Source organism: Melospiza melodia, chromosome 22 (genome assembly GCF_035770615.1).
Source record: "Melospiza melodia melodia isolate bMelMel2 chromosome 22, bMelMel2.pri, whole genome shotgun sequence".
In the NCBI taxonomy this organism is placed as follows: domain Eukaryota; kingdom Metazoa; phylum Chordata; class Aves; order Passeriformes; family Passerellidae; genus Melospiza; species Melospiza melodia.
Window position 1 is genome coordinate 7,811,087 of NC_086215.1, and position 14,085 is coordinate 7,825,171.

At 46.7% G+C, this 14,085-nt stretch overlaps 1 protein-coding gene across 20 annotated transcripts in view; it reads right to left on the reverse strand.

Moving 5' to 3' along the window:
* DNM1 (dynamin 1) overlaps nucleotides 1-14,085 on the reverse strand; it is a 65,092-nt gene that overhangs the window by 20,905 nt on the left and 30,102 nt on the right. For 14 of the 20 annotated variants that reach the window (XR_010030352.1, XR_010030353.1, XR_010030351.1 and 11 more), the window contains exons 11-15: nucleotides 6,277-6,363; nucleotides 6,028-6,098; nucleotides 5,514-5,565; nucleotides 4,291-4,302; nucleotides 2,916-3,029 (exon numbers count right to left, since the gene is read on the reverse strand). Coding sequence is in view for 13 of the 20 variants with exons in the window: in XM_063174761.1 (XP_063030831.1) it covers nucleotides 2,916-3,029; nucleotides 4,291-4,302; nucleotides 5,514-5,565; nucleotides 6,028-6,098; nucleotides 6,277-6,363 (336 nt within the window). In the remaining 7 variants the exon portion in view is untranslated. Of the gene's footprint in view, nucleotides 1-2,915; nucleotides 3,030-4,290; nucleotides 4,303-5,513; nucleotides 5,566-6,027; nucleotides 6,099-6,276; nucleotides 6,364-10,952; nucleotides 11,092-14,085 lie in introns of all 20 variants that reach the window. The other 6 variants (XM_063174764.1, XM_063174759.1, XM_063174768.1 and 3 more) reach the window with 3 other exon arrangements.

Sequence of the window (14,085 nt, forward strand, 5' to 3'; positions counted from 1 at the left end):
CACTGGGATACTATGGCCTCCCTGAGCAAGGAAATCTCACTCTGAACTGCCAGCAGCCAGAGCAGGCTCCTCCCCACCTCTCCTTCCCACTGCTGGCCTGCAGCATGATCCCACAGGGTTCAGGACATGCAGGTACCTCAGGAGGGTCGCCAGGTCCTGGGAGGCCAAGCTTTCTGTGGGGCCACCCTCCATGGGGCCAGTGTTTGACTTATTGAAAGGAGACAGGAAGAAAAACAGAGAGCCCAGGAGCACACACACATGCTCTTGGCAGCAAGGCAGAGTGGGGAGCCAACTTTCCACCCCCGCTTGGCCCACTCTTTCCTTCCCCTCCCATTCCCCAGCACACTCCTTCAGGCCCCCTCCAGAGCATCCACAGCCATATATCCCTGCTAACATGTAATGCTGGGCCCTTTAAGACATTTTAAGCTTCAGTTCCTTTCTTCAGAGGCAGAGAAAAAAACAAGCCAGCGCTGCGGAAAGACTGGTATTTCACTAATGGGGTCCAGATGTCTTCATTCCACAGAGACTGGGTCCTGCCTTGTGGGACAGGGCAGAGAGAGGCAGTGTCCCCAGCCCTGCTGGCCCCAGAGGTGCTGCCCCAGCCTTCACCCTCAGCCCAGCACACACCACCTCACCCTGCTCCTTCCCCCATCAGTACCCACAGCTCTGCTACCAGCGCTTCCATCCACAAAAGGCAGATTCAGCTTTCTCCTTGTTCCCTCTGGAAAGCAGCCAGAGCACAGGGGAACTAAGACAAGAGAGCCCACAAGACTGCAGGGTGGGGCAGACAGCCTCCCCCTTCCTTCCAGCTGAAGCACAGAAAGATCATGGTGTACAACCATGGTAAAAACACATGAGATTGTTTCAGGAGATGAAGAGGACATGAGTTCTCTTGAACTAGTGAAGGAGAGCTCTGTAACAGACATGTAAAAATCCCCTGTCTGACAGAGGACCATGCACTGTGAGCAGCTCTTGAGTGTTGAGTCAGCTCCATGCAGGGCTGAGGTTTGCGATGGGAATCCCCATGCTCAAGGCTTTCCCAGCTGCCCATCAAATGCACCAACTTTTAGCCTGATTCAGTATTTGAGTCCAGGCAGACGCTGCTTCCTTTCTCCCTCACAACAGCCAGTGATCAAGGAGTTGAACTTGGGGAGGAAGCAAATAAAACACACACTTCCCTTTCCCCCCTGCTCCCACTCAGTTGAAAACAAAGGCTCCTTTCTCAGAGGCAGCTCAGACCTCATTGGTGCTGGTTCTCTGTGTTTAAGGGACAGGGGCTGGCAGGGAACTGTTTTCATTAGGCAGCTCTGCAGAAGGGAAATGGTGCAGACCTCCAGTTGCTATCAACCCCCAAGGCTGCCCTCCCTCAGGAGGGGAGGGAGGTCCAATCCCCATCCCAGGCAACTGGAATCTATCAACAGTTTATACATCCCCACTGCAGACCGCCCTCCCTCCCACTCCCTGGGGGAAGAACAGGGAATTCTGATCATCTCTGTAATACAGATGTAGCAGCTGGCTTTGATTAAACTACTTGATGTTTATAACCACTCGACCTGCATATGAAGCCCAGAGGAGAGGGAAGCCTCCCCAAGCAACTCTGAACACAAAGGGCAGGGGTCTTACAGCAGAGACACACTGATTTAGAGAAAGCCATTTCAATGCCTGGTTCTTTAATTAGGAAATTGCTGCCTGCTCATCCATAGCAGCACAGCAGTCATCTCCATACAGAAAGCAATATTTAGAGGCTGATTCATCACTGTATTTGTCATCATTTCTACCTGCTGAGAAGAAAACAGGCCCACTGATAGCAACTAGACAAGAATCCAGTCCTGGCTGCAGCTCCCAGACACAACAGTGAGTGCCTCAGAACACCTGAGGGACACAAACCACAATAAAAGGCAGAGAAGTTTCTTCATTTGCAATCAGAAGCCCTAATCAACTCAGAGCTTACCACTACATCATACCAGACATTCTTCATCTCCCAGCACATTGAGGGGACTAAACCTTTCAATCACATCCTTACCAGAACCATCCAGCTATTCTTTCTATTTTCAAAGTAATCAAAAGGGACAATTATCTACCTTTGTCTTGCATTGGAAACAAGATGCTGTTGACAGTGATTTCAGCTGGAACGATTCTGTCTGCTTATAACAATTCCCACTGAAGCAGAAACACATCACAGCATGTTGCCAGAATTGCTAATATTCAAGATTATCAAGCAACTCTACAGAGTAGGTCCATGTTCCTATCAGTGGTATTCCACACATCACTGTACTTCTGATCAGAACTCTGACCATTTACAACTCAATTTTAAATACAACATTTTAAATATGTTATTTTTATATTGGCATGCTCAATATAGAATCAGTAAAAAGACATTCCTATTTTGCATGTTAAGAGCTGGACCTGGGTGAGATTAAATAATTTACTAGAAGTCAGAAGGAGCCAGTACCTGAGCTAGAGCTTCAGGTCCACAGCTCCTGTTGCTTTGCTCTGAGAAAGCTTTTTTCTTGGAACCAGGAGATGCATGAAATCACTGCCACGTGCCTTCAGAAAACTCACTGCTGCCCCACAAATGCCTAAAAGTCCAAATCTTGGAACTAACCCATCACACCCTTGATGATCACAGCTGCCACAGCAAAACGAATAAAGGTCAAATTCATTCCAAATGCCTGTCAACTTCCCACTAAGCCAGAACTTCAAGCATAAATATTACTGCTTGTGCGTCAAACAAGCCCCATTCACATCAATTCTGAAATGCTCAGCAGAACTGAGGCCATGGGGAGCCTGGCCCAAGGATACTTTCAGCTTGTCACAAGCTGCAGACAGCACTGAGAAGTTTCATCTGTAATACCCAGTGACCTGAAGTCCTCATCAGATGCCTGAGACCCAAGCAGCACAGTTGAGCTACTCACCTCATCATCCTTGTACCAGGAGAGGTTCTCTGCTGTCAGGACAAACCAATACTCCTTGGAGCCACCCTTCATGATCCCGATGTTGTTGATGGTGAGCCAGCCTTTCCGGATCACCTGAGGGGTGGAAGCAGTGAGCATTAACAAGGACAATCATTCCTGGCCTCAGGTGACAGAGGAAGGATCCAAGGCTATCCCTGCATGCAGAGCAGAATGGAAAGACAAGGAACATGGTGCTCTCTGCTGCTGCCAGAAGAGCCCTCCATTAACTGGCAGTGGAGGTCATTGCCCCAAAAGGGCCAGGAATAGCATAAAAAGGAGGCAGGAAGGAACCTGGCAGTGCTGTGCATTATACCCTCTGCCAAGAGGAAAGAGATACAGAAAGAACTACATCAGGAGTGCCTTGGACACTGGCACAACCTACAAGCACCAAATCACAGCAAAACACCCAGAAAAGGCCACACCTAGAGGAAACCAGGACACCAGCACACCTTTCTGCAAGTGTGGAGTGCTTCACTCAACTCAGGGTAGGGGGAACTAGCTCAGGACACAACCAAGCACCCCAGAAAGAATTTAGTTTAGTGAAAGAAATCACTAAGGAAAACAGAACAAAATGGTGCATCTGGAATTAGTACCCTGGACTTGAGCATACCCAGGTATTTGGGCAGTCATATTAATCTTGGGCAAGACAAGTTCCTAGAAGTTTAGTCTGTAAAGAAGCCAGGCATTACTCTCTAGGGGACTCCTATTCACTAAATGCTAGTTCAGAACCCCACACGTGCCATAATCAAATGCAGGCATGCATCAGCTTAAAGACCTTAGCTTTTACTGTTACTGCACTATTCACACCCAGAAACATCTGCATGCTTTATTTGTACTGTGCTGTATGAATATGCTTGCTGAAAACTTGCTGGCATGGAAAAACCATGAGACTGCACTGTGTCTCTGCTGATTTCATTGTGTGAGCAACCTACCCAGGTGGCCTACCTGGTTACCTGCCCTGGAGGTACAGGATCATTTAACTGGCAATTTACATTGTAAAGGCAAATGCAGGAGCCTCGGGTGCTCAGCTCCTGCCTTCTAAGCTCGAGCTAGTCCTACTCTCCGTGTGGACAGGAGGGGGCAGTGGAACAGAACTGCACATCCTTGGATTGCTGCTTTTTATCTCCACCCACTCGAAAGATGTACCCGCAGCTCTGAATTCCTCCTCACCATACTACCTTTCCACCTCGTTTCTGCTACATCTGTGTCTAATGCCAGCTGCCGTCCTCTCCCCATTCAGCAGCAGAGAAAATAATGTGTTTATGCCCTGGTTTTGCCTTCCCAGATGCAACATTAATGTTCATTAGCACACCCTGCTGAGTGGCCTTCTACTCACCAGGATCTCATCCTGCAAAGGGGAACCATAGCAACAGCAGCAGAGCAGAGAGCAGGAGAGGAGCAAAGAGAGGAGAGATTATTACCAGGAAAGCTGGAGCAGGAGAAGAGAGGCTCAAAAATAAAATAAAATAGATTGGAGGCTGGTACCAAATCTTTTATCCCAGGTGTTAACACAAGCAACCCCCATCCCAAAATAAATCTGCTAATGGGAAAGCAAAAGCATTTTAGAGGTAGATCCAGAGTCTGCCCTTTGCACTCTTCTACCCTCAGCTCTACTGGAAGGGACTGCAGAGGATGGGATTCCCTACAGCTGCTCCAAAATGGCTGGCTGGCCAGCCCAACCTGCTGAGGACACCTGCCTGCCAACAATCTGAAACACTCTGCAATGTCATGTCCAGGGAGAGGTGGCCAATATTCTGTTATGAAGATGGATGTCAGGAGTGAATGTCTTTTTAAAAGACTAAGCAAAAGCATTTGCTTCCATTCTCTATGAAGCTGCTTGTAAGGCTTTGTTTCCAGGATCTTCTAGCCAAGATAGCCTTGCCACGTTCCCAGCAAATCTGGGACAAAGTGTCATTATTCTCTTTTTAATTCTGTGTACACTCCTTACAGCTCCTGGAGGATTAAGGGAAGTCCTCCCCTCCACTGCTGTCTTCTCCCATGGTGTGTTCTGATACATACCCACTGCAACCAGGGCTGTCATCACCCTCTATCCCCCTGAACAGAGATTTATACACTTCCAGTGAAGTTTTTCAGAAAAAGAGCCCATGAACTCTCTTGAAATCTCTTTTCAGAAAGTAGATACCACTCATGGGAAAGACAACTAGAAAGGAAAATTCTGTAATAGTTCAGACCTGGTGTTCTGTACCTCTCACCTTGGCAGGAGAGCTGGCACAGTTAGTGAAGGGGCTGAACAAACAGGAATTTACAGAACCTTAATTAATAGGGATTTCTACCAGAAAAGCAAGACCAGATCTTGATTATCAAGCTGTCATTGCCCTCCATTGCTGCCAGATGTTCAGTTCTTCCTGACTGCAGGTACCCTAAACCACTATCCTCCAGTTATAAACAGCTTGATGTGTTAAAAACAAACAAAAAAAGGCAACACAACAAAACAACTTGGAACAGTGCTGCATCCAGCCCAGCACTTGTCCACCTGGTAGCTCCCAGGTAGCAAACACGTCCTCCTTGCAGCGGTGAAGGAGATGGAACTTGGCCTACCTGGTTACCAGCTGCCTTCTTCTTGCTCATCTGGCTGCTCCTCTGCTGAGCACTGAAAACAACAGCAGAGACAGGCAAAACTTCTAAGGCTCTTCTTGATCATCTGAATTCCCCTCCCTCTGGATAGCTGCTACAGTGAGTTGGGGCCCCCCAGCACTGGCTTCCAAGCCTTAATAGCCCAAACTTGTGCCATCTGCTCTCTCAGCCTGGACTACTCATCTTCTCACTCCCACATGAACCTCATTTGGGTCACTAACCCTCCATAGCTGCTGGGTTTTTTTGTTCTGACACAAATCTAATACTGTAACATCCCCTTCCAGGCATCTCTATTCTCACCCCAGCCTTGCAGTCCAGAGCCACTGAAAAGACAAGCAATACTGAGAGCTGCTGCACTATTCTTGGGACAACAGCATCTGCACCAGGGCCTCTGCATCCCCTTTACTGGAGCAGCTACAGGACAGAGCCACAGGAAACACTCATGGAGAAGAGGAGGGAAGAGGAGGTGGGTGCTTACTTGGCAAAGCCAATGAAATCCTCGTGGTTTGTGTTCATGTAAGCCAGCTCAATGTCTATTAGAAGCATGACCTGCCAAAGAGAGGCACAGACAGGAGGTGAGTGACTGACACTGCTAAGACAGAGCCCTGCACATTGTTCATCCAATCCCCTCTGCAGCCACACACCCCTTGGCTCAGGCCCAACTTAGATATCATCAAAAGGTGTCCCCCAGCCAGTTTCCCCCCTGAAGCACACTCCTGATCCCCACCTGGTCCTTGGTCCTGCCCTCTCTCTCCCTGATGTGGGTGGTGACAATCCTCTCCATCTCCTCCCGCAGGTGAGGGTACTGGCTGAGCTGCAGGAGAGAGGAAACACGTGCACATGGGACAGGGAGGTAAAAAGGGGGCTGCAGCCCCCCACATGTACACATGCACACATACACCTTGCTACCAGAAATTGTCAAGGGAAGTTCTAGAAAGCTGGACTTGCAGACAGATTTTTCCAAGTTCCTGGAGGTCTGTTGCAGACAAAGTTAATTTCTGCTTGCTCTGGGCTTTAGAGAAAAGCCCTTTTCAGGGTTGCAGCAACCTTTCTGTCTCACCAGAGACCTGCTCCAAACTCACCCCATTCTTCCTGTCATGAGGCTTTTGGCAAATCCCAGATATAAGTGCACTGCTTCTTGCTGGTGGATTTTTCCCATTTAAATGAGTTGTTTCTCTAGATGTTCAGCATCTCACTGTAGCAGCTAAGCAGGTGAATGGCCTGTTCTTACAACCTGTTAAGCCCTCTAGGAAGTGAAGTGGATTTCAGTCCCTGTTTGCTGAGGGACTAAGCAAAAGCATCTGTCTCTCTTCCCACATCTGCAAGCAGAGACACAGGATCTGAGCAGCTCAAGGCTTCAGGTCTCCAAGAAACACTGAGCTCTGGGCATCCAGCTGCTTCTACCTGTGCTGGGGCAGGATTACATAACTGAGATCTGTGCTCACATTGCATCTACAGCACATTTTTTGCCACATTACTGAGGAGTGAATCCTTTCCTGCCCACACTGAGAAGCAGGAGGACTCTGGTAGCTGTGATTCAAGGGAAGATCATCTACAGAGATAATACCTGAGTTTCACTTCTAGAATCAGCACCTTTAAAGCCCTCTGGGTTTCACACAGCTCCTGCCTTCTTGCCTAGAGTCATAAACCTCTAGTGATTCCTACAGCAGCAACTGTTGCAACTCAGGTCAAGCCCAGTACAGCCAAATGAAATTAAACTTCCAGATCCAGAATTCAGCCCTTTCTTCCCTACTTCACCTATCCCCTGTGAAACTATTTTCCCTGCTTTTTTAAAATATTATCTCTAATTTGACTATGATGTCAAACAGTATTTCATTTGCCCAAGACATGTACTGCATTTGTTTTGGTCCTCCAGTTTATGAAAGCTTCTTCTTAATATGGTTTACCCTCTTTTTTTTTTGGTATACATAATTATAGCATGCTACAAAGAAGTCTCAAAATGTGCAGCATCACTTCTGGAAGCCAGATCCCACACTAACCACCACCAATATTCCTAACATCTGCCAACAAATAGTTTCAAACTCTTTGAGCTCCCTTGCAGTCAAACAAGTTGCAATAGCTTAGAAATGGAATTTGGACTAGATCTGACACTATTTTTAAATGTGTAGTTTGTTTTTGAAGGCCACAGAGGCAGGAAAAAAGTGGAATTTGTGTTCCCCAGTACCACTTCATCTTAAAAGCAAAAACTGGGTGTTCTCCATGATCTTTTGGTTCAGGCAGCTGGTTGCTTCAGAGACAGACAGGGAAAGCTTCCTGTTTCCTTTGGGGGGTTGGCAAAGGATAGATGGGCAAGTTATGTCAAACAGAAAAAACAGGAAGTTGGAAAACCTTCAAGCAAGTCTCAGCTTCTTTGCTTCAAATTTAAAAAAAATAAAATCAACAAACAAACACAGTCAAACAAAAACCACATGAAACCTCCCCCCACCATCCCAGTCCCAACCAGTTCAAATGCACACAAAGTGCAAAACAAGTAGTAGTTTATTCAGAACCCAGCTCATCCAGCAACATCCATGTGCAAAAATAAATTGGCAGCATTGGTCCCCATGCAGGAGCTTCTGACCCCAAGCATGCACAGGAGCAGCAAGGGTGGGCAAGGAAAAAGGATAAACAAGCCACAGGATGTCACACCACCAAGGAACATGCAACAGGGTGTAGAGGGGCAAGGAGTTATCACCAGCAGGACAAACAGCACCCAGAAATGCCATGACTCTGAAAGACAGGAGAGCAGGCGACCCTTCGAGGGGTAAATTCTGTCAGCCTGGGATCGTGTCCCAGCTCAGTGGGGTTTCCATCCTGCTTTAGCATCATTTTCCTGTTTAATCAAAATACAAGCTTACAGCCCTCTTTGAAAACCAATTTGTCCCAATGCTCCTTAGTTCCCCTCTTTGCAGATTCTACGAGTCCTTGCCAGCACACCAGAGATCAACCTTCAGCTGAAGGGCTGCTGACTTGCAAGACTTTCCTGCACTTGTGAGACACTGCAGTGCAGTCTGGCACAGAAGGTTCCTGCTTTTGGAAAAACACTAGCTAGAACATTATCTTCCTAAATGTAAGGGAGCATGCTTATACCAGCTTTCTGCTGCTTTTGGAGCTACCCTCCAACAGGAAGAAGCTCAGAATCAAGCCAGTCACAGGACAGCTGTTAATAGCTGTCTTCTTCAGCCCTCAGCTTTCTCTAATAGTCAACTTTTCATACAGGAAAACTGTACTGTGAACACAGATGGGTTTGTCACCTTCTGTGTTCTTTGATAGTCTCAAAATATTCAATCTATACAGCTTTATCAATTGTACGTACAATGATTTCTTCACCATCTGAGGTGAAATGAAATAATTGTGAGAGAACATAAACAATAACACACAACAGTTCAGGACAGCAACAAACCAAGGCTACAGGACTGTTAAGCTAATTCAAGAGGTGTAGGCCAAGCAGCCTTTCTTTCCAGAAGCCTTGCAGGACTTCTGGTGAATTTAAAGGTTTTTGTCATCTTTTTAAATGCAGCATCAGTCCACATGGCAGGCTGGGTATTACCTTACAATTAGCATCAGTCCTAAAGTAGCCTTTTCCAGATGCTTCCCCTAATAGCACATGCTCTTGTCCATGTCAAGCAGTTAGAGCTATAACATGCAAAATAAATATTGCAAATTAACTAATGTCCCTGTGCTGTTACTACCTTATGGCATCAGAACCCATCTCAGTCCAGCTGAAATCCTTAAGTGGCCTTTTCTTTCTTTCTACTCTTTCAGAGGGAGGTACAGGCAAGATTAACCTTCTCACTACATGCAGACATTTGACTTAAAACATTCCTAAAGTCTTCCTTTTTTTCTTCCAGTACTACTGCTGTGTGTTTTCACTGAGGCAGTTATTTTACATCCAACATCTGCCTCCCTGGCCTCTCTGGCTTTAACCACATCATTAGTCTCCTACAGTGTCACTATCACCTTCCTTACAGGATCACCCAGGTTGCATCACCTTGGAATATCCTCACAGGGTCATCCATCGCATCATGGATTAAAAATCCACAGAGCAAGTGGGTATGCAGCCACTCCAATGACATGGTCCAACAGAGAAACTAGAATCAACACCCCTAGGGTTTTTATCATCATCTTTCTCTCTCCCCACCCAAAGCAGACATCACCAGCTGGATACAGCACACAGTGAAAGCAATCACACCCATCAAAATAAAAATCCACATTAGAAATAGGCTGAGAAGGAGCTGCTCTGCCTCAGATCAGACCCCACAATATGGCAACAGCAGGACTCCTCAAGAAATAGACTGGGCAGAGCTTGAGGCATGTCAAAGATAGCTCTTACAGAGGTGGAAATGAGCTCTGCATTTTTAAGTGGGCCAGACCTTATTAACTCATCTTTTGCCTTACTCTGAACTCACATAAATTCTTATCTTCCCCTTCTTCCCAATTTAGGGCTCACCAAAATGCTGGTGAGCCTGGCTGTAACCCTGGAAGAAGGAAACCATAATTTCCACGTCCTAAAATAGCCCATGGAACATTCCTTTCCAACTCAGTTTCCAGAACACACTTCTGTTGTGCCAGATGTTTCTGGCCCCTCGCTGGTAAATTAAACACCAATTGCCACAGCTGCCTTTTTTTTTAAAGGAGGCATGTGGTGCCCTCTCCTGGAAGGAACCAGCCCGGGAACCACGGCCACTCCTGCCCCAGCCTCCAAGAAGGATTTAACACCTTCCCTGTCACTCTCCACCTGCTGCTGCCCTCAGGCTCCACCTCCTATGGTTCACAGCAAGCAAGGAAAAGCATCACACTACTTCGCCCTGAGCATAGTCCATGGAGTGAGAAATCAGCAGGAGAATGATGCAGAGGGTGTAATGCCTGGAAAAGCTCGTCTCAGAAGTCTGAATGTCTCTTGCAGAACATCTTGCACCTCAAACTTTTAATCAGCTGCTGTTCTGTAGATGCCATGGTTCAATATGCATTGCAGACCACTCATGCTGTGAGGGTGGGAGGTCTTTTTCTACCTTTTTATCTTTTTCTAGGGTACCTGGATTTAAGGAGGTCCTAAAAATAACAACTAAGAAGTTCCAAATTTGCAGGTAATGATACAGCAAATTGGTCTTGCAAAGGGTTTGATTCACACTGAGCCAAACAGAGGAAAAGATTATGTCAGAGTAACCCACTGGGTCCCAGCTCACTGCTCAGCTAAAGAGTTGTCACCCACTCCCCTTGGCCTGCCTTTAAACTGCTCCTGTACCTGCAGGTTGCTGCTCTCCTCTAGATGCACTGTTATATCAATTTTCTCTCTCTAGATTTGCTGGAGTTCCTGGTGTGTGTGTGTGTGTGGAGAAACAGCATGGAAGTGTGTGGGAAGGGGATGGGCATTGACCTTTCTTCGATTTTTTGTTTCTTTACCTTTTCGCTACACTTTCTGATGGTGGATGTGAGCTCACTCACTACCATATCCACACACTTCAGACTTGGCTCCTTCAACTTCTGCACCTGCTTTTTCACTATGGCTTCAAAAGCGAGGTCAGGCGTGAAGAGACCCGTTCTGCATGGCAGGGGAAGGGTGGGAGGAAGCAACGAGGAAGAAGAAAGCAAAGCAGAGAAAGAGCAGGAAGGAGGAAGAAAGAAGGAAGGAAGAGGGAGAAGAGAGAAAACACAAGGCAAAATGAGAAGTGAGATTTTGGTTCATTCCATTAGTTTACTGAACCAGGTGAGCATTGCTATGGGGCCTGTGCACTGCCAAGTATCAGGAGAGTCTACAGGCAAATGGAAGTGTCCAAGGGGGAATGAGGTAGGAGCAGCTGGGCCAGTGAAATGGTGAGCTGTCAGGAGCAAGATGAATGGATGGAGCCCCCAGGGATCAAGTGATCACCTCCTGAAGGAAAGCTTCTTTGGATTTCAAGACACAACTTCTTGTCAGTGAGCCACTGTCCCTTTTCCTAGAGGTTCACCATTTATCATTTCTCTTTATCTCATTTCCCTTTCCTTCCCACCATAGTTATCTCCCCTTCCAAGTTTTCCTTATTCCAGCTGCAGGAAGCCTAACAGGAGCCAGGCTAAGACCTCAGAGGTCTGTCACTTGCACCTTGTTTTGGCAAAACTGAGCTGATGTCTCTCAGTTTCAGGGATTTGAGCAAACCACTCCACTTACAGAACATTATTTCATCTCACCCACCTTCCCTGCAACATCAGCTTCCTCAGTAAGAATAGATGCACCCAGTATACAGGAAAATGCAAAAGTGCTACAGGACATCCACAGCTATACAAAGCATCCATTATACCTGCAGCATCAGACCCACCATAGGCCTGCTGTGATTTCTAAGGAACTATCAATTTCCACTGATATTTTGTGGTCTGTGTTCTCAATGGCTCTACTCAAAAAGAACAGAAAGTTCACAGAAACTAAAGTTACTAAAATATAGCCAAGATCAATCCAATTCAAGACTACTGCACCAAAAAAGTTTTTCAGCGTTTCTTTTAATACTTCAGAGCTTCTACTGGCTGCTCTTTGTTACACAGCCTGAGTTACTTGTCTTACCATGGGCCATTACTTTGCCAGTGCTTTCAGGGAATAACATTCCCTTGGCATGGGAATGGGATATTGCTTTTCTAAAGCTGCAGTTTATAACCACACCTGGGGTGCCTGCAGCTACCAACAAATCCTGGGAGGGCTATAAATAACCACCCCTTCATGTAAATCAGGTATTTACTCCTTCACCTCATCTTTCACATCTCTGTGGATAACACCTGCAAGTCCCCAAGCAACACCAGAATTAAACCACTCTTCAACACGTATTGGGGGATGTACAACCACTCTGCCTTTTAAGCAGCAAAGAGCTGAAATAAGTTAGAGGATTTGGATTCACCTAAGGGTCTTTCTACGTGCCACCAATGCCTCTTTTGAGCAAAGCATTTCCAGAGTTCAGTTCACATCCTCTGACCCAGCAGAGGTTTCCTACTAATCCAGTTGCCCAGCTAAGCTCAAGTTATGCTGTTTACCTCACCACACTTCAGGGGAAGTCTGATTTTTTCTTTTAGTTAGTCCCTTGCAATACCTGAGTATCACCTGAATGACAATATTTTGTTTCTTCATAAACAAAACTGTAACCATGGCTACTAGAGCACACACAGAGCAACCAGAACTGAAGTCAACCATGAACACCTTAGCAGTAGAATCCAAGCTGAAATGGAATCCTTTATTCCTGAATCTGTGATATTTCCCCTCCGTCCATCTGGTCTCTTCTCCTCCCATATTTCCCACCCTGTTGTACCCACCACCTGATCACTTGAGGAACTGCTGCCTTCAAAACAGAGGATTTATTGTAAAATTATCAGTAAAAAGAGGAATGAAAAAGAAACAATGAAATAAGAAATTGCAAGTGAAGAAAAAAAGGATGCAATGAGAAAGAATCAATGGGCAGTTTTGAATAGCAACTGATGGATGGAGAACAAATCAAAAGAAGCTTCAGAGGGCATGAAAAAGGAGGGCCCTTCTGATCCAGTTAGCAGGTGACTCTGGATACTTGGCAGCCCGAGGGCCTGTGCTTACCTGTCAACAGGCTCTAATGGCAATTTTCTGGGTGCTTCCCACAGTCACACACCCCAAGAGAGGACAGCAGGACAGAAAAAGGAAGCTCCTCCAGCACTCTAGAAACCTGAGCAACCTCTCACTGCATCCACTTTGCTCTCCCAGTCTGTCCTGGGGGGCAAAGCACGTGTCTGCACGCCTGAGCCCTTCTGCAGAGGCTCTTGGCCCTAAGGACCAGGCACTTGTGCAAGGATGGCAAGTGTCACCACTTGGGCACCCATCCCCACCCTTGCTGAGAGGGGGGTCAGACTCTGTGGAAACCTCCTGCAGTGCCCATTTACCTGCACCTGAAAAGCCAGTGGCGATTCCAGTCTCCAGTGCCCACCTAGTCCTAACTGAGGTGCCTTTCCACCAGCACCCAGCCCTGCCTGCAGCAGCAAGTCATGGCTGAGAAGAATGGCACAAGTCATCTTATCTTGCTCCCTTTCAACCCCAAACTCAAAAACAAAAGCTGCCGCATCCAAAGGGCAGAATCAAGGCTCCCACCCTTGACCCCAAAAATACCAGTATGGATTCCAAAGGGCAAAGCCTGATGTCCTCTCTCTTGAGAGAGAGCACAGATGGAGCCCAGAGGCTGATGAACATTTCTAACTTGCCTCTTCTCAGCCATGTGCTGCTATTCCAGATCAGGATATGGACCAAACCAGCCAGAAACCAAGCCAAACACCACAGGAACGTTTCCTTGAGATACAACCCACAACTGTAAGTGCTGTAGCTCTAAATTTCAGCCCCATACATCCCCCAAGGGCAACTCTGGGATTAATCCTCTCACTTCTACAAGAGCAGAGGGCACAAAATTTAAATCCCAGTCTCTGGCTTGGAAAATAAACCTACATATTAAATTTCAAGAAAAATGTAGCCATAGAGAAATACCCTTGGTTTTCAAAGGAACCAGGAATCATGCTACAGACAAAGGGGTGGCCAGGACATCTCCAGAATGCCTCAGCTCTA